General features: G+C 39.2%; 1 protein-coding gene across 2 annotated transcripts; it reads left to right on the top strand.

Moving 5' to 3' along the window:
• Positions 1 to 1,009: 1,009 nt before the first annotated feature.
• On the top strand, positions 1,010 to 18,726 carry LOC120526143 (chondroitin proteoglycan 2-like). 2 transcript variants are annotated; one of them, XM_039749130.1, is made up of 12 exons: positions 1,010 to 1,230; positions 2,601 to 2,630; positions 3,561 to 3,605; positions 5,258 to 5,428; positions 5,967 to 6,140; positions 10,147 to 10,317; positions 11,771 to 11,941; positions 14,189 to 14,359; positions 15,159 to 15,356; positions 17,634 to 17,816; positions 17,918 to 18,124; positions 18,395 to 18,726. In XM_039749130.1, exons 1-11 carry the CDS (start codon positions 1,206 to 1,208, stop codon positions 18,121 to 18,123), a joined length of 1,545 nt encoding a protein of 514 aa, XP_039605064.1. In that variant the 5' UTR covers positions 1,010 to 1,205; the 3' UTR covers position 18,124; positions 18,395 to 18,726. The 2 variants fall into 2 exon arrangements, with proteins under 2 accessions (XP_039605064.1, XP_039605065.1); XM_039749131.1 differs by lacking the exon at positions 3,561 to 3,605.
• Positions 18,727 to 19,559: the final 833 nt, after the last annotated feature.

The following is a 19,559-nucleotide window of genomic DNA, read 5'->3' as shown; positions in this document are numbered from 1 at the left end:
CAAGCCAGCCCCAGACATCATGCCATATGATAACAATTGCTCCAGCGCTCCATTGCACTGCTCTCAGAAAATAGCTTATGGCTGTCACTCTGTCCATCTATATTGACATTCAGATCCAGACTGAGGAAGCTCATCCTGTTGGTTTTTATTTCCAGCACTTGAGCTACGAATTTTCACCATCCCTGACATTCAGTGTGATTGCACTGTTATTACCTTAGTGATGATATTGACTTAGTCTTCTAGCTTTGAAAAGTTAATGGAAAAATGTGTTCACATTCATACCAATAGCAGCTTCTTTTGACACTTGAAGTGCATAATCAGTCAGCTGAGTGCTGAAGGCTTTCCTGGTGTCTGCCAGCAGTGAACTTCTTGTATCTGCTAGGCTTGGTTTTATTCCAGCAAATGTACAGCACATCCACTGAGTATGCAAATGGAGTCCCGTAATCAGAAGGGCCCTTCATATTAGCAGGAAAGGAGCAAATTTGAATGGAAATTAATTATTATGTTAATATGGTAGAAAGTGAGGAAACCAGATAGAGGGGAAACTACTAAATGGTCACCCTGGCCGCTTCTAGCTGTGTGCATGTAAGTCTGCTGGTTCTTGTTTCTACTGTTTGTGAGCAGTTAGCATCATCAGTTTCATCTCCATTTAGATGAAAGTAATATTCAACATCTAAAAACTGATTTACAGACAATAAAGTCAAACATAGTGAGCATATTGGTAAGTTGAACTTTCTTGCGGGTATCACATAACTGAAAACAGACGTGCTTATCTGGCCCTAACATGTGTCCACTTTTCCCCTTAGTGTTGGGCTTTGCCATTAAGGAAGTCTTCTGTGCAATTCTGGATGAAGCAATCCATACTAGCTGGACAGCCTTTAAGTGAATGAAAAGTTTAGAATCTGTGGATGACACATAATTTTTCACCTTCCTTAAGGAGTGGCTTGTAAATTTCTGTGTAATAAACTTCCTTTGAGGGCATGCCACCTGGCATTCACCAGTGTCCTGGGATAGGCTTTAAGTGAAAGAAACGTTTAGAATCTTTGGATGACACATCATTTTTCAGCTTTCTTGAGGAGTGGTTCGTAAATTTCTGTGCAATAAACTTCTTTTGAAGGTATGCCACCTGGCATTCACCAGTGTCCTGGGACTATATATTGAGGTCCGTTCAGCACCTAGTTCACTTCACACGCCAGCTTATCATCATGGAGTACAAACTGCTCATCTCAGGTATGTTGTACCCACTGGCTCTTATTTTCACACTGTATTTGAAATGCTATAACCCATGCTGTTTTTTTTCTTTAGGCTTTTATTCTTTGACTTTTCCTTTGCATTAAGGGTGGTGCAGGCTGGGAAAATGATTTAAGCATACATGATGCCAAGGCAGTGGCTTCCTGTAATGTAGATGTAAAATTGTGTCCAGCAAATGATTCTCCTCTTTGTCCTACTGTGCTATTTGATATCGAGACTCATTTCACATCCCTTTCATTTCCCAAAACAAGATCTCGCTGACTACTTGAGTTTATTGATCTTCATATTTTTTATCTTATCAGTTTCTTCATGAGAAGGGCTAATCTTAACTAGGAGATAAAGGAAGACATTAACAGATACTTTCACACACATCACATTCTGAAACTTGCTGAATCTAGTTCAGCGGCATTGGGGCAAGAGCCTGTCCCAACACTTCTGGGCACAAGGGGTGCCAGCCCATGACATAACCACACTCTCGTGGGGCCAGTTTGGAATTGCCAGTCAACCTGAGGGATTTGAAATTCAGGAAGGTAGACCTAGGGGGCAATAGAACTAATCACTGCATCACCATGCCATCCTAGAGGCACATGAACAGACTCCCACTCACACAGGTCCTCACATTTATATATGTGGAAACATCTCACTTGATTTAAATCCTGCTTTGTTATACTATTCTCCAAAAACATTGCTGTACAGTGCTTTAATTTTCTTGGACACTAGTAACATAATTTGCCTATCATACACATATTTGCCCTGTCTAAAATGTTTACATTTTTTAATATAGCTCTCATCCCTCAGCACTCTCTCTCACACACACAGACCAACTCAGTTTCAATAACAGTTTGTAATGTCCAGTGCAGTTACTGGGATGACAGCCACACTGTATAGTACCCACAACTTAGGGTGGGAGATTCCTCTGATAGATAGACAGATAGATAGACGGACAAGACTCTTCATCCATCCATCCATTATCCAACCCGATATAACCTGACTACAGGGTCACAGGGGTCTGCTGGAGCCAATCCCAGCCAACACAGGGTGCAAGGTAGGAAACAGATCCCAGGCAGGGCACCAGCCCACCGCAGAAGACTATATAATAGATACTGTAGATTGATAAGGAACTATAGATAGATAGATAGGCTCCACTTATTTTTGCATTTGTGAAAATGATAAGCCCAACAAAAGAGGCACTCGACCTGTTTTCTTTCTTTCTTTCTTTCTTTCTTTCTTTCTTTCTTTCTTTCTTTCTTTCATTCTTTCTTTCTTTCTTTCTGTGACTCTGCCGTCTGTAAAGCTGTCAGTCCCACACAATACAAAATAATATTTTCATTTGTCTGTTTTTATTCTAGTTGTCGTCCTCCTACTGCAGATCTCCTTCGGTAAGTTAATTTTTTATTAATAATGCATCACATTCCCAAACCTTCAAACCTACCGGATCCATTTCAGGGTCATGGAGATCATTATTATTGCTTATTATTTGGCTGACATCTTTATCCAAGTCAGCTTATATAACACTGGAGATATAATTGGTTAAATGTCCCTGGTTGGTGGTCACACAGTTTCAGTGGTGGGATTTGAAACTTCGACCTCTTGAGTTTGAAGTCCATTGTCTTAACCACTAGGTCACACTGTCTGCCAAGGCTAGAATCCAGAGCTTTTCCCAGCTGCAGGAAACATCATTAATGGAGTGCCAGTCCACTGTAAGGCACATATCTGCACACACCTACAGAGCAATTTAGAGTTATTAATTCATCTAATCTGTGCCACAATCCTATTCTTTTACTTATAGAAATATTACATCCTAAATAATGCTTAGTATACATTTGTAGTTGCCTTAAGTTTTATTTTAGTGTGTAAACCATACTGGTATAAAATGATGACAAATTGCCGGAGGTTGTCGTTTTTTGTCTTTTTAATTTTTCCATCATTTAAATGAATTGTAATGAGGTCATTCTAAAACTATCTGGACTTGTTAATAAAAAAGTGTGCCATTTTGCTATATTCATGTGAAATTGGGCTTCACTTGCTCAAAAGTTTGAAACTAATTTCATGTTTAGAGGTACCAATTACAAAAACACTTTTGAAAAACCTTTCAGAGCCCTTCAGAGAGAGAGGCAGATGAACCTCTTGACATTTTTTCCTAACATATTCAATTTTCCAGTGCAATGGATCCAAGAATGCAAAATAGGAAATCCAAACAGATCTTGATGATGCAAAATATTCTTTAAAAATGTATTTGTGTTTTCATTTAAAAAAAATGTTTAAATATGTGACTAGAAACTGCTTACCCTGTGGTGGTCTTGTTTCAGGGGCCTGTGGAATTCTGTCTGCCTCTGACAATAGCGTTGAAAGAGGTGAGTTCAGAAAACAGGCAGAAAATCAGTGGCAAAACTGTAACTTTTAGAAGTGACATTAAAGTTTAAGGGAAAGGGCGTGTTAGTTTTGCCTCACAATCAGTGTGCATAAAGTTAGGGGGAATGAGATATAAAGTGTCATTTTATGGATACAATAAAACAATCTGAATGTTTTTACTGGTACATAATTCAGTTTGCGCAGGCATTGTACACTTAAGCCTCCCTATGGTGCTAACACTGTAAACATTTAAAATTTATCATTACAGTAATCCCACCTCGATCGCGGGGGTTGCGTTCCAGAACCCCCCGCGATAGGTGAAAATCCTAGAAGTAGAAACCATATGTCTGTATGGTTATTTTTATATATTTTAAGCCCTTGAAACTCTCCCACACTGTTTATAAATATTCTCCGCACAGTTATACAGTAAACCCTCATTTATCGCAGTTAATCCGCTCCAGACAGATAAATGAATTCCCACAAAGTAGGATTCTTTATTTATAAATCTAATAATTTTAGAGCAAAGAAAATATGTTTACAACCTTCTAAATACGTTTTTTAACATTATTAGAGCCCTCTAGACATGAAATAACACCCTTTAGTCAAAAGTTTAAACTGTGATCCATGACAAGACAGAGATGACAGTTCTTTCTCACAATTAAAAGAATGCAAACATATCTTCCTCTTCAACGGAGTGCACATCAGGAGCAGGGAATGTCAGAGAGAGAGCGCTCCGCTAAGAAAAGCAAACAATCAAAAAATCAATACGTGCTTTTGTGCTTTTAAGTATGCGAAGCACCACAATAAAGCGGCCGCAATGAAGGGATCAATGTTTAGGTAGTTTTTCAGCATTTTTTAGAGGAGCGTCCGTATCTTCTAAGCAAACAGCCTCTGTGCAAACAGCCCCTCTGCTCACTCCCCCTCCGTCAGGAGCAGAGAATGTCAGAGAGAGAGACAGAGAAAAGCAAACAATCAAAAATCAATACGTGCTGTTAGAGCTTTGAAGTGTGCAAAGCACCGCGCGGGAAGCATATCGTATATCATTGAGGAGTTTTATTTAATACGTAATACGTGCTCTGATTGGGTAGCTTCTAAGCCATCCGCCAATAGCGTCCCTTGTATAAAATCATCTGGGCAAACAAACTGAGGAAGCATGTACCATAAATTAAAAGACCCATTGTCCGCAGAAATCAGTGAACTATCGAAGAATCCATGATACATATTTAGATATGCTTACATTTAAAATCCGCGATGGAGTGAAGCCACGAAAGTCGAAGCGCGATATAGCGAGGGATCGCTGTATATCATTTTACATTTAAAAGTGTATCCTTATATCAATTTAGTTTCCTAATTTCATAGGAAAATAACTAAAATACATAATTTGTGTGTTTTTGTGCATCTACTGTACATTGATTTCAATAGAGCCACTTTAGCTGCGAATGCACATAAAATATTCACAATGTCTTTTTAAAAGGCACTAGATGCCATTGCAAAAGGTCATTAATTGATTTGCAGGGTTGTTGGACAGCAGCATTTGTAATGCAATGTGTGCACATGTGTGAGTTTTTTTTTTCTTTGCAGGAAATTATTGTATGTATTCCCTTCAAAAAGCGTCACATTTTTAATTTTTGTATCTTGTCCTGGCTATCCTTAGCCATAGATATTCCAGAACCTGGCTATACTTTCTGTCGTGGGAAGTACAATGGCTATTATACCAATCCCACAAGCAACATCAATTACATTAACTGTGTTGGCGGATTGGTGTATGTGGTGCCCTGCCCTCATGGCCAGATCTATAACAGTGCTTTGAAGACCTGCGTGACTGGTGAGTTTTTCATATGATTGATATAAAAGGAGAAAAAAGGAGGACAGCTTATTAGATTTAATTTATGGGTAACACTTTAGTTTAGGTACTATAAAAATGCATCTGTTACTTATTTACTCTTATGTAACAAGACCTTAAATGAGGCTGCTTTTGGTGTTAATGACACTTACAAAGCATCAGCAAGGTGGTTATTCATCTCTGCGCCCTATTAAAATAACGTCACTTTGGAATGGCCAAAAGTGGCTTAAGTGAGACACATTTCACTTGCTATTGCATGCTTCAATATACAACCTGTAAATCCTTCATATTAATAAGTAACTTTATCATCATGTCAACATATCACACTGCACAGAGATGAACAACCCATCTCCTGATGAGTTATAAGTGTTATGAAGACCAAAATAAGCCTTTATTAAGCTCTTCTTGCACGCATTAAGAGTAAATGAGTCAGAGATGCATTTTTCCAGATCCTAAACTTAAGTGTTGCCAGTTTTTCACATGTCATCCTTATGACTCTGTGTGTCTCTTTGTGCTTCAGGTGGCAGCAACCCCAGTCCCAGCTTCTGCACAGGAAAACGTGATGGGAACTACGCTAACCCTAAAAATCGTCACAGCTACGTTGCCTGCTCAGGCGGATTACTTTATATTATGCCATGTCCCGATGATCTGGTCTACAATGCTGCACAGGACAGATGTGACTGGGATTCCAATGGTAAGGATGGAGAATTATGAAAAAAAATATTCATTTGAAAATGTATGGTTCAGTTGAAGTAGGGTCTAGCCGAATATGAGCTGCCAACCTTGCACTTCTTTTGTTTTACATATTGCCTGCTTTTTAAATGTATATGCAGATATACAGTATATACACCATGTATATGAACTTATATGCCTAACATTAACCTAAATGTGTAACAAACTAATTCAAAACACAACATTTTGGAAGCACTACTTTATTCCTAGCTCTAATACACATGCTACTTTTTACTCTTATTGTTTTTCATTTTTTTGTCATCTATCAGGGTTAGCTCTGTGAATCGCTTTTAAGCTACAATATGTTAGCCATGAATTAGAGTTGCTGGCAGACTCTTTGTCTTTTTCTGAAATTACCGATTTTTTCCAAATTACCTGATTGACAATTTTTTTGGGTTCCATGTTTTACCTCATTTTATTTCATTCAACTAATGACCTGCCTGTAGTTTTTAAAATTCAAAACCTCATGGAATCAGACTGTGGGCATGGTCATGTGTATTGGCATCTGATGTGGCAACTCTGTTTTCCTGTATAAAATTAGGACTGAAATCTTGAATAAGATTGACCTTATGGTAAAAAGCAAGTTAAATACAGTTTTTTGGAAAAAATCACTTTAGAAATCTGTAGAATGTAAACAATACGTCACTTCTGTGTGAAATTTAGCCTGACCAGGTTTGAAGAGTGACATTTGCTTGCCATGACGTTACCAAATGAATTGTGGTGCCATCTCATACAAATTTACCAAACTTATCAGACGACCCTCATGTGTATTTATATACATATATAGACTGCACGTCACTTGACTTGAGCATTCCTAGTTTTCAAACTCTTTCTCTGTATGTTTAGCATTCATATGCTCAGAGATTGATGTGATTGCTGCTTCCTGAGCAGCTCGTCTTTTCTCCACCCCGTTGGAACCCTTCTTCTGTTCTTTTGTTGGCATCTTTTCACATTAAAACTGATTAAGTCAGTTTTTGTGTTGCAATTACTTAGTACATTTCTTTTAATTTTTCATTTAAGCTGGCACTTAAGTCTTCAATTTGCCTCAAGAGTGATTTAAGATATGAAGAGATAGGGGAAGTGACGGCAAAAGTGGTAGGGATGAGAATGGCACCTGTACACATGCGCCGCACAGCCACCCTGCTGGCTGCTGCCAAGAGTTGATTCTACAATAAAATAAAAATAAAATGAGGAATAACCTTTAAAGTCAATCATCACCCAGAAAGCAGATAGTAGAGGTCACATAGTATATGTGTAATAGGTCAAACGTTTTGTGAGTTACAGGTCATTTAAAATCCTGGACAGACAAACAGAAAGCCACAGTAGTGTATTATATATAAAGATTATATATATATATATATATATATATGTGTGTGTGTGTATATTGTAACAAGAACGACCATAAGACATTGAGAAGGTTTGGAGCAGCCACCTGTATAATTTTTCTCTGCTGCAAAACTGATTCAATAGAACAGACATGTTCACACAACTGAGTCCAAAACAGAACTGATTTAATATAAACAAGATGGCGGCTTTAAAGGACAGTAAGGGAAGTGATGTCATCAGGGCCGGAACCGGAAGTGATGTCATTGGCTGCCCCAGAGCCGGACGGAATTTCCCTAGAATGGTCTGTAAGAGATCGAGAGAGAGAATTAGTGGACTTCGCCACCCCCTGGTCCGCCGTGGAATTACATGTACTCAAGCCCTTTAGTTGTCTTCTAAACACATGCGTGTGACAATATATAATTATGTATGTAGTATGTATTTATTTAAAGAGTTTCTGTAAAAAGCCAAATTCTATCTATTTATAAATGCGTTTTTATAATGCTTTTTTTAACTCAAAAATTCAGCTTTTCTGGTTTATTTTTTTGTGTTTGCGACTTATTTCAACAAAATTGATTTTGATTCCTGTCTGATTAGCATTGTCATGCTGTCAACATCATGGATTTTAACTCGAAAGACATGACAACTTTACAGTGTGTTATACCTTGGTGAACACCATACACTTCAATTAGTTTGTTGTTTCAAGTAGGCTCTAACATTAGATCTGTTTTCTGGTTTTTGATTTCTTCTTGATTTTGACATCTGATTTATGTTTTTACCTTTGAACTCAAGGTTGCCAGTTTGATTTTAACCTAATGAGTTTGATCCTTTATAACTCTTGACTACGACTTGTGTAAAGAAGCATCTCCTGCTCTTATGACTCTCTCAGTAACCTTTAGACACACTGCTTGTCTCATCAGTGACCTTGTTCATCAAATATTTTCTTGGCAAATCACCCTGTGGCCAACATAGGCAAACATTTTTTCCCCAGCTCCCCATGATGCTTTTGAGGCCAGTGTGATATGACAGAGATGAAGCAGCAATGTGCAGAACTTTCATGCATTCATACCGTAAGAACATTGCAGAGTTGCCTCGGGCACGTGTGATATCACCAGTTGATCAGTCCTCCAGCCTTTCACACTGCATGGGTTTGAAAAAAACAAAAAGACCATACAGTATTTTCATTTGAGGAGTACATTAGCTGAGCAGAACGAGAATATTAGGAGTACTTTAACTGGATATATAACACTAATCCCTGTTTGATGGCCTTGCAAGCGCTGCTTGGCTAATTTGCATGCATCGTTAGTTATGTGCTCAGCTACGATCTCAAAACAAGACTTAAAGGAGATCTCCCCTCTCCCTCCCCGAGAAAGAAAATATGTGTGACTCTGTGGAATAATAATAATAATAATAATGAAAGTGTATTTTGTTTGTGGCTGTTGTTCTGTTTGCATCTTTTGTTGTTTGAAGTATTGTGACACAGTGGATGGCCCTACTGCCTCACATTTATGCCCACGATAATCAGTTTAATACAGTTGTCAGACACTTCCCTAGCCCTCAGGAACACTTAGGAGACTATCCCAAAATTATAAGCCATTCCCAGTTAGTTCTGTTCCTCCTTTGCTATTGATGTCAATTCATTTTGCAGAGTTTGATGAAGTTCACAAACATTTGTGTGATTTTGACATGGCGGAAGGAACTCCACAGGCCGCACTCATTACTAGTGCTTATTAAGAGGAACTTTATATAGACAAGCTAAATGAAATAAGCCCTAGCAGGCTCGGCCACAAGGTATACAACCACTTTCAGAAAAATGTAGGATTTGGTAGGATATTTTGCATTCTGTTATTTTGTTTATTAGTTCCAATGTTGCTGTACCAGCCAAAATGACTCAAAGGCATGTCAATGCTCCTTGAAAAATGCAATGTTTTTAAATCTTCCAAGCATCTGAGTCACTTCACTGTACAGATGATGTGTTCATTTTTTTTGCTAGGAAAGGGAAACTTAATTTATAGTGTGCATAGTCCATTTTGGCCTGGTATATGACTTCCTTCTAAAACAAGACACTGTTGCTATCATTCACTGTAAGGCAACATGATTACAGTTATGCTCGCTTTTAGAAAAGTGCAAAAATGAAGAGAGGAAGATTACAGGGAGCTGCAGTTATAAGTCCTTATAGGAGGCTGATGTGCTACATGCACCTCAATGGTGTGGTGTCGGCAGAGTGTGGTGATGAAAGTAAGCCAGTAGGTTCAACTTGGCATATGAGCCTGCCAGTTATTGTTTGGTATGTGAACCCCAGTGAAAAAGAGTTCTAATAAACAGGACCATTTCTTGAGGTTCTATGTGCACAGGTAAGAAGAAAGATCAGTGAAAGTTTAAATAAGATGGCAAAATAGGAAATGTGGCACCAGCAAAGACAATGCAGTGCTGGGAATATCTGCTGCTCAGGCGAAGTACTCAGCTCTGGTGCCTCCATAGTACACAGTTCACAGTTCACTTTTGTGATTTCAAATATTCAAAACAATTAATTCAGATATTTGCATACAGAATTTAAACCTTTTTTTTCTCATATAGCAATTTGACAAGGATTCACTGGGATGTAATTTCTGAATGTCTGCTTTTGTTTATTATTTTCATGGAAGGTGGTCTCACCACTCTAAAGCCCAATTTCTGCACTGGCAAGCCTGACGGGAAGTACCCTCATCCCAGCGACCCCAACAAATACATTGAATGTGGAGGAGGATCTGCCACTGAGCATACCTGCCCTGCCGGTTACAAATTCAATCCTGTAACAAAACAATGTGAACTCTCTGGTAAGAATGATGGTACACTAGTATCTATTTATGTTGGCTCTTTATTGGTTGCAGCTGCTTATTCATTGACTGGCACCCTGTCCACGGTTGGTTCTGATGCTGCTGGGAGAGGCTTTGGTCCACAGTGACCTTTAAATTGGGTTCAATAAAAGGATAAATTACACATTTTCGTCGGTTTTTCTTTAATAAATCAAAATGAGCACAAACTTTGCCCTTCAGCAGCAAATCTTCATTTTTTTTTGGATGAGCTCGGCCCATTTTGGCACGTGTGTCAAAAGTGCAATCCCCACTATATGTAAGGGTAGACCCTCCGAGTCCCAATTTTGTTTTTAATACTATTCTAACACAACGATATATACAATCCTATCCAAGATGAGAATCTGGTCAATTGAAACAACAACATTTATGTATATAGCACATTTTCATACAAACAGTAGCTCAAAGTGCTTTACATAATAAAGAATAGAAAAATAAAAGACACAGTAAGAAAATAAAATAAGTCAACATTAATTAACATAGAATAAGAGTAAGGTCCAATGGCCAGGGTGGACAGAAAAAACAAAAAAAACTCCAGATGGCTGGAGAAAAAAATAAAATCTGCAGGGATTCCAGACCATGAGACCGCCCAGTCCCCTCTGGGCATTCTACCTAACATAAATGAAACAGTCCTCTTTGGATTTAGGGTTCTCACGGAAGGACTTGAAAATGATGGTCGCGTAGACTTCTGCCTTCTGAAAGAAACCTAGAAGCTTGTCTGGCCAGTAAAGTTTTTTTTTTGTTATCAAAAGCATCTAGTCTGCAATTCTAGCATGATTTTCCCCCTTGTGTCATTTTTTTAAACTTCTCCAGAGTTCAGACAAGGATATGCTGAGGCAAAATCTTCATTCAAAGGGAAAAGAATTCTCATTTAACACAATAAATACTCATTGCCAGGCCAATGCTGTTTTAATGAAAGCCTCCTATTTTGGGTTTAGCAAAAATTGCTCTTGGTTTGCGCCAGGCGTTTGATAAACTTCCTGCTTCCTTGTTGTGGCCAGCCTTCTTGGCCTCATAGGGGCAGCATGTGCAAATAGTCTCATTGCTCCACACTGAAATTGTACCCTGCTGTTTGACATACGTGAATGGCTGAGTAATTTGTTCTGATGCTGTATCTCTTACATTTAGTTAATGTGTATAGATTTCAGTATTTTCTGCACTGTCTTACACTTTATATGCATACGTTTACATTGCGTGTCTTGTATTTATCTCAGGTGAGGATGTCTGTCATGTAGTTGGAGAGTCAAATTCCTTGCATGTAATAACACTTGGCCAATAAATGTGATTCTGATTCTGAAAAAGTCTGGGAATACATTTACCAGAATCTGGATTTAACATGATTTAGGTCTCGTTATTGCTTATTAATATCCAAGGTCTTTTAATTCTTTGTCTGTTCTTTGCTGTGTTTTATTTGTAGGCTGCGGCTGTAATCCTTTCCCAAATTTTTGCACTGGCAAGCCCAATGGGAACTACCCAATCCCAAATGACCCTGACAGCTACATCAACTGCCAAAATGGAAACCCCACTCTGATGCACTGTCCCGCTGGACACATCTTTAATGCAGCTAGCGGCCGATGTGAGATACCAGGTGAGACACATCTTATTTTGACAAGCTGAAAAAAAAAATTCCTTTAAGAAGATGTGATATCTGTGCTCTGATGACTTTAAAACTTTCGTAAAGGCAGGAGCTAAAATTTCAGCGGCTGAAATGTAACCGTTATCATACAAATCAAAAGGCTTATTTTATACTAGCGGTGCTACCCATTTAAGACAAGCTGAAATATAAGTAATCAATGTAGACCTCAGGGTTAACCTTTGCAATGCACCTTCTATTGTAAAGTACTTTGTAATGAATGTAGTAATAAAATGCTTTGCATTTGTCATTCCAAAAGATCACATCACAAATACTTGTAGTAATAAAATCCATTATTCCATCTATTGGAATGATAAATGCAATGCATATGTCTTTATTATATACCATGTGGTATGGGATTTGTAAAAATAGTTTTCATTTTTGTGATGCGCCATCTGTTGGCATGACAAATGTTTGTGATACGCCATCTTTGAAATGACAGAGACATAGCAACTGGATGGACATACAGATACACAAACACACAGACACTTGCCCTTTTATTAAGGTCATTTATAACTTTCGGCAGTGAACTCCATTCAAAGGTACTTTACAATCACAGAATTTTAATATGGACCTTTACACATGTGGTCAGGCAATGGAAGGACAGACTGGAAACAGTCGAAATGTTGGGCCGCCAGCCGGGTCATCCCTTTTAATCGTCGCAAGACCCAAGGAACAAAAATAAAGGATTAACGAAAAAACAATGGCAATGCGCTATCCCCGATCAGGGATTTACTCCTTCTAAAGGACTTTTGAGAATCATGTGCGGCTCGTTCCGGTCTTCCAGCAAAAATGCCTTTTTTTTAGTCAGTGCTTCTTTTATAGCTCTATAGGTTAAGTGCCCTTACTGGGCGGCTTCTCGGAGCTGTAAGTGAAGAAGAACAACAGGATAAAGTCAACGGTAGCCCCCCTCTCGTCTTTCCTCGGCACTTATATGAGTCCTCCGATGCCCATGCCTGACAATTTATTTACAATTAAGAAAGGCACATTAAGTGATCTGCTCATGGTTAAGCAGTCAGTTGGAGGTGAGAACTTTCCTAACAAATTTGAGGATTAGTATGGGAAGCACAGTCAGTCCTTCTCTCCATAAGAACAAACCAATGGAACACATATGACATTGAACCTTGTCGTTTCCATTTCCCACTAGGCTTTTAAGGAACATCAAAATATCTTCATAGTATGTGTTTAATTATTCTATCCATCTATCCTTCCAGTGTCGCGCCAGTCTCAGCAAATATACAGCGCGAGGCAGGAACAATACATGAACATGCAAGCGCTGTGGCACCGTGTCCTCACATGTTTAATTATTAACAATACAGATTAAATTAAATAATAAAGAAACTATTTAAACTGAGATCAAGTCTTGAGATGTTTATATGTGCTAAGAAAAAAAAAAAATTTCATAGCGTGTACTTACTTTTTCTTACGACTGTAACTCCTTCTATGGAAAAGTGCTTCCCATACACAGAGAGACATGTTGAGAGATTCTGGTGAAATGACTTACTGAACGATTTATGGTGACTTAGTGATTGTGTGGTTCATACAGCCTGAGCAAGAGGTTGAGGTTGGGAGCATGTGCTGATAGCACTTTGCCGCACCCTCAACACAACAAACCACCAGGATTGGGTACCCGAGTGCAGGGGGTGACACCTCAGCACCACACTGGAACAGTGTGAGGTTTTTGATGGTGGCTGGAGTGCCAATCCTGCCACCAGCCCCCAAGTCTTCCCCATAAGCTGGAAGATCTGCTTGTAGGGCTGGATGCTGATTAACAATTACATGTTAAGGGCCTTACTCAAGGACCCAATGGAGTAAAGTCACTTCTGGAGTTTACGGGATTCGAACTGGCAACCTTACAATTTCTGGCGCAGATCCCATGAGTACTTTGGAAAAATTGTATGACTTTTCTTTTGAACTGTTAATACTAGGAACAATATAGTGATAAATTACAAGAAAGAGTGTCATGATAGTCATCTAGCTGTAACTGTTAATGCTTTCAGGGACTCAGTGGTTCAAATCCTTGCTTTTGCTGGTTTTGCTTGTTCTCTCCATTTCTGCTTGGGTTTATCCCTGTTTACAAAGATGTACAGTACATGTTAGACTGATTGGTGATTCTAATTATTTTCAGCTAGTTGAATAAGTATTATGGTTGTTTTTTGGTAAATTGACTCTTGAGACATTTTCTCCATTTCTCAAATGCAGGCTGCACCTGTAACCCATCCCCCAACTTCTGCACAGGCAAACCCAATGGAAACTACGCCAATCCCAACAACCCCCACACCTACATCGCCTGCTGCAATGGCATTCCTGTCGAGATGAGGTGTCCTGCTGGACTCATCTACAATGCAGCTAAGGATCAGTGTGACTGGCCAGGTAAGATACCCTGGAATACAGACCTTTTAAGAAGCTCTTTTTGAAATAAATTAATCTGTAATGGTCAGACACTTGTTTCCTTAAAGCTCTAAGTTTGAAATTTGGGCTGGGTGGAGTTTTCTCCTGATGTTCCAGTTACCTTATAAGTCTTAAAGACGTGCTTGGTAGGAGGACCGCCGCTTCTAATGTTGTTTTCTGTGAGGAAGTGTGAGTGTGGACGGATGATCTAACGTCCAGAGTTTGTTCTTACCTTACATTCAATAATAACAGAATAGAGTTGTGGTAGCCTGTCATAAAGAAGCCCAAAAGAGAGTTGAAACCTCTTGACAGTATCGCTTTAACATTCTTACATTGATGTTTTTTGGAAGACCACAGCTGTGCAAAGTTATATCAGCAATGTGATCAATATCAAGCTGTCTTTTTAATGTTGAAAACAAGAGAATATGTGGCCAAAATATAATAGAAAAATATGTAAAAAAAAACAAAAAAAAAAAAACAAAAGTTCCACTTGCTGTAGATGAAGTAATAAAATTCATTATGACTTGTACAGAAAAACACAAGACGTATCAGCAGCTTTTATTCCCCTACTTTTTTTCCATTTGCGTTTTATTTGAGCTGTTTCCCAAATTATTAACATAAAATGAAGCTTGAGCTTGAGCTAGAGTCTAGTCATGTTTAGTCAAAGATAACTATTAAATCATTCCTTTTTCATTTAATCACCCTTTAGTGTGAAGTTTTGATTTGGTTTGCTAATAAATCATAAGTGTCTGGTGTTCTCACGTGTTGTACGTTGTTTCAGGTTCATGCCTTCCAAACCCGGGTCCCAATTTCTGCACCGGCAAACCAAATGGGAACTACGTCAACCCTAACAATCCCAACAGCTACATTTCTTGCTCTAATGGACTGATCTACATCATGCAGTGTCCTGCCGGTCTTGTCTATAACCCTGATAAGAATTGGTGTGACTGGCCTTCCAGTGGCAACAACCCTGGCACAGGTGTGTATGGAACCTTGACATTTTGTTTTAAGGAGCAGATATAAGGTTGAATCATGTCATCTGCAGAAATGATTTAATGATACATAGTTGGGTGTGTTAGTGGTGGACAGGAGAATGAATACCAGGTACTAGTAGAGGACTTTGTTCAATGATGCTAACTGAAGCACCAGCAGATGAAGCTCACTCTTTACTCAGTTCTCAATGATAGTGGTGAAGACATATAAGCACCTCAGTCTGCACCTGAATGACAGGCTTGAGTGAAGTACCAACACAGAATAAAATGAAACAGAGTCGACTCTATTTCCTGAGAAGGTTTCATGAAAGTCATTTCATGTGTGCAGGTCACTTGCACATGTTTTCCACCAATCCATAGTGCACAGCATAGTGTTCTATGTAGCACGTGCTAGGGACATGGCATTAACACAGGTGATCTTGTCTAAACAGAGGAGCACATTCAGTAAAAGACTGAGACAAGTGTGTTCTTCCAAGGAGTGCTATGTGAGGTTGTTTCTACACTCAGCCAAGAGTCAACCATCAGATGAGGTGGCCTTGTTCCCTGTGTGCTGAATAGTACAGAGCTGGTCTAGTAGACATCTTAACAGTCAATGACACTGTGCACAGTATACTGTACCAATGACTGACATCCTGTACTGTGAAACTAAATATTATACACATGTGCAATTTGAATCATTTTACACTTAGTAAATACCTACACATTGTTAATATACTTATAGATAAACCTTGCTATATGTGTACTGTATTTGTACTGTGGTAGCATACTTAAGATTATTTTAATTCTTTTCAGTGTAAGCTTTTGCCTTTTTATGGCTGCTGCTGTAACCCTGCAATTTTTTTCAGGAATAATAAAGTTTCTATCTATCTATCCGTCTAATTCTGTTTTCCTTGCTTGAGACTCCTTTAGGTAGTCAAGTGGAGTCTTTGCCAAGTTTATAACAATTTTCTAATTATATTTCATGTGGGGGATATTTAAGTTGAACAGTTTTAAACAAAAGTCCAGGGAGGATATGCTTAAATAATATATTATACTAGGGGGCTTCGCCCTCTGATCGCTTCACTTGCCAACCCCCGCGGTACATGCCATTGTGAAAAGGGGGACTGAAAGCACCCCAAGGAGACGCAGCTAATCCTCCGAAACCCCCTCTTAAATGGTGATATAATGGGAAACAAATACAGTTTTTTATTTACCTCCTCTTTGCTTGATCAGCTGCTGGCTTGCTGCTGCATTCATGCCGCGTTATCTGCACTTTGCTTGCCTACCCCTTCCCACCCCAGCGCTACACGTCGTTGTGAAGAGACACGATCACTCTTCCGAAACCCCTGTTAAATGTTGATACAATGGGAAACAAATAACAGTTGTTTTTTTTTTACCTCCTCTTTGCTTGATCAGCTGCTGGCTTGCTGCTGCATTCATGCAGCGCTTCGAACGTTTAAAAGCCTGTACAGCAGCTGTCCCACTCTTTGTCTCACTGCCTTGTCTCTCTTCTCCCCCAGACATCCTCAAACACTATTCGATCTCTTTTCGCTGTCCCGTTATTTCACCAAGTAATATTTTCCTTTTGTTTGCGTTAATGTGATGTTTACTCTTATTTTTGTAAGACTTTCGAATTTTCCTACTTCCATTATCTCTAATCTGCTCTGCATGTGTATCACAGGACTTGCTTCCAAAGGTTGAATTACATGACTTGACCGTCTCACGGGAGAAGAAAGTGTCTCTCTGTCACTCTTCAAAAGATCATGTCTCGTCGCAGGAAAAAAGTCTTGTATCGTCACAATATATTTTTTTTATAATAGAGACTGGTGAGGTCTCACCTAGAGTACTATGTACAGTTTTGTTCTCGAAATTGCATAAAAAGACATAGCAGCACTAGAGAAAGTCCAAAGGAGAGCATCTAGGCTGATTTCAGGAATGAGAGGTATGAGCTATGAGGACAGAGCACAGGGTACAGGCGTAAATTTGTTATGGGCAAACAAAGCTAGAGGGATGTTCTTCATACAAAGAAGTAAAGACCCATGGAATAAATTGACAAGTAGTGTGGTAGAGAGTAGGACTAGAGGGGCCTTTAAATCTCCACTTGGCTTATTTTAGAGGATCTCGGGGAATAGGATTGTCTAGCCTGTTGGGCTGAATAGCTTGTTCTTGTCAAATTGATTGTAATATTCTTAAAAAACAGCGGATAACTCCTTACCTGTGAAAGCATGTTGGCTTATATTTTTAAATCTTTACACCACTGCATTTTTAAAACTTTGTTTTTTTAGGAACACCCAACCCTGGACAAGGCTTCTGCAATGGCAAACCAAATGGCAATTATGCCAATCCCAATGATCCTCACAGCTACATTGCCTGCTCCAATGGATACACATATGTAATGCCTTGTCCTTCTGGGCTGGTTTACAATGCTTCCAAAGACTGGTGTGACTGGCCTCCGAATTCAGGGTCTGGTTAGTAGAAACATTAAGTCTTACTTAAATCTAGTTTTGTGTCTTAACTCTAAAATGGCAGGAAGAATAATGGCTTTGTCTTTTTTTCCTTTGAATGGCAGGAGGAAAGCCTGATGACAATCAGCCAGGCTGTCAAGTCCCCCTGACATTCTGCAGAAATAAAATCGGTGGCAACTATGTCAATCCCAACAGTCCATATTCCTTCATCATGTGTTCTAACCATCTGACGTACATCATGAAATGCCCTGCAGGTCTTGTTTACAATGATGCCATTAAAGTGTGTGACTTTCCTACTGCCTCCCTTTAAGGTGAGTAACAAGAGAATACAGCATGCCATCTTATTGTGCAAAACTAATCAAAAAATATAGAATATATAATCTTTTAGTTTAACAGAGCAAAATGGAGTACAAAATGATTCTCTATATCCTGTTATAAGTACAAAACAGCAGGGTTTAAAAATCAGATTTTAGGACAATAGAGGGCAGTATGTAGTCGCAAATGGAAATGAACAGCTCAGATTAGGATGAGACAGAAAACTCTTTCCTGAAATTACTAAAAACAAGCAATTCTTTTTTCAGGTCATATTTTCCAGACTGATGTGTTTTTCAAGATGGACGTTTCTACTATTAATGGTCAATTCACTGTATAAGCATTTTAAACCAAAAACCCACTTTGGAATGCTGGTAGTTTTAATGCCGTGCTATTTGTGAAATTAAAAAGAATGTACATGATTATGAAAGTTTTTGAGTTTTCAGGTGCAATATGACAATTAGAATTTTTTTTTTCTGACCCTGTGTTTTTATTCCTCTTGTACCAACTATAATTCAAATATGCAACTCAAACTATCCATTTTTGTATTAGCCACATGTTTATGATCTGCTTGGATATCATTAAAACTTTATTAAAAATACTGAAATGTGTATGTCATTATTTGGTACATATTTTCTGTATATTTGTAAAAATGCACGTTATCCTTGCGCTGTACATTTCTGGCTGATTGTCCTGAAATGGGAGTTGTGGCAGTAGGGGGCGCTAGTGCTCCCTTGAACCCTCAGGGATGACTCCAAACAGCAGGTAAAAGTCCAATACTTTTTATTTTATTTTCCCACAGTGCACCAAGCACCCTCCACACTACTCATAAGCTATTAAATCACTATTAAACTCACACAATAAACCACTACTAATAAACTCAATACTCTCCTCCTCGCCCAGACACTTTGCTCCTCCACCTCCCAGCACAGCTCAGTGTCTGGACTGAGGCACCGTCCTTTTATAGCCCCTGACCCGGAGGTGTTCCTGTCCAATTAGACCACAGTTCCTTTTTCCTTCCGGGTCAGGGCAAACAGCCCTGTTCTTCACCCCGGGAGCACGTCATTCCTTCCCGTCACGTGACCGTGACGTACTCCCAGGTTATAGGGCATCACAGAACCCATAAGCCCCCCCACAGCAACTCCTGGTGGTCCCCAAGGTATCCAGCAGGGCTGTGTATAAACACTACAAAGTCCATAAGGCCCTGCTGGACCTCGGGGCACGATCCTGCTGTCAGGAGAGCTTCTCCTGGCGGCCTGGGGGTGAGGACCGGCATGGGAAGCCGGCAGTCCTCCACAGAGTTTAAAGCCAGGAGGACACTCAGTCCATTGTCAGAAGACGAATAGAGGCAAGACGTCAACTAAACGAAGGAAGACAGTCCAGAACTGTGTGTATGTGTGTGAGAGAAAACATGTAGCTAAACATGCTTTCCAA

Source organism: Polypterus senegalus, chromosome 3, assembly GCF_016835505.1.
Source record: "Polypterus senegalus isolate Bchr_013 chromosome 3, ASM1683550v1, whole genome shotgun sequence".
NCBI lineage: Eukaryota > Metazoa > Chordata > Cladistia > Polypteriformes > Polypteridae > Polypterus > Polypterus senegalus.
The sequence above is the reverse complement of the archived record's forward strand: the minus strand, read 5'-3'. Positions and strand labels throughout refer to the sequence as shown.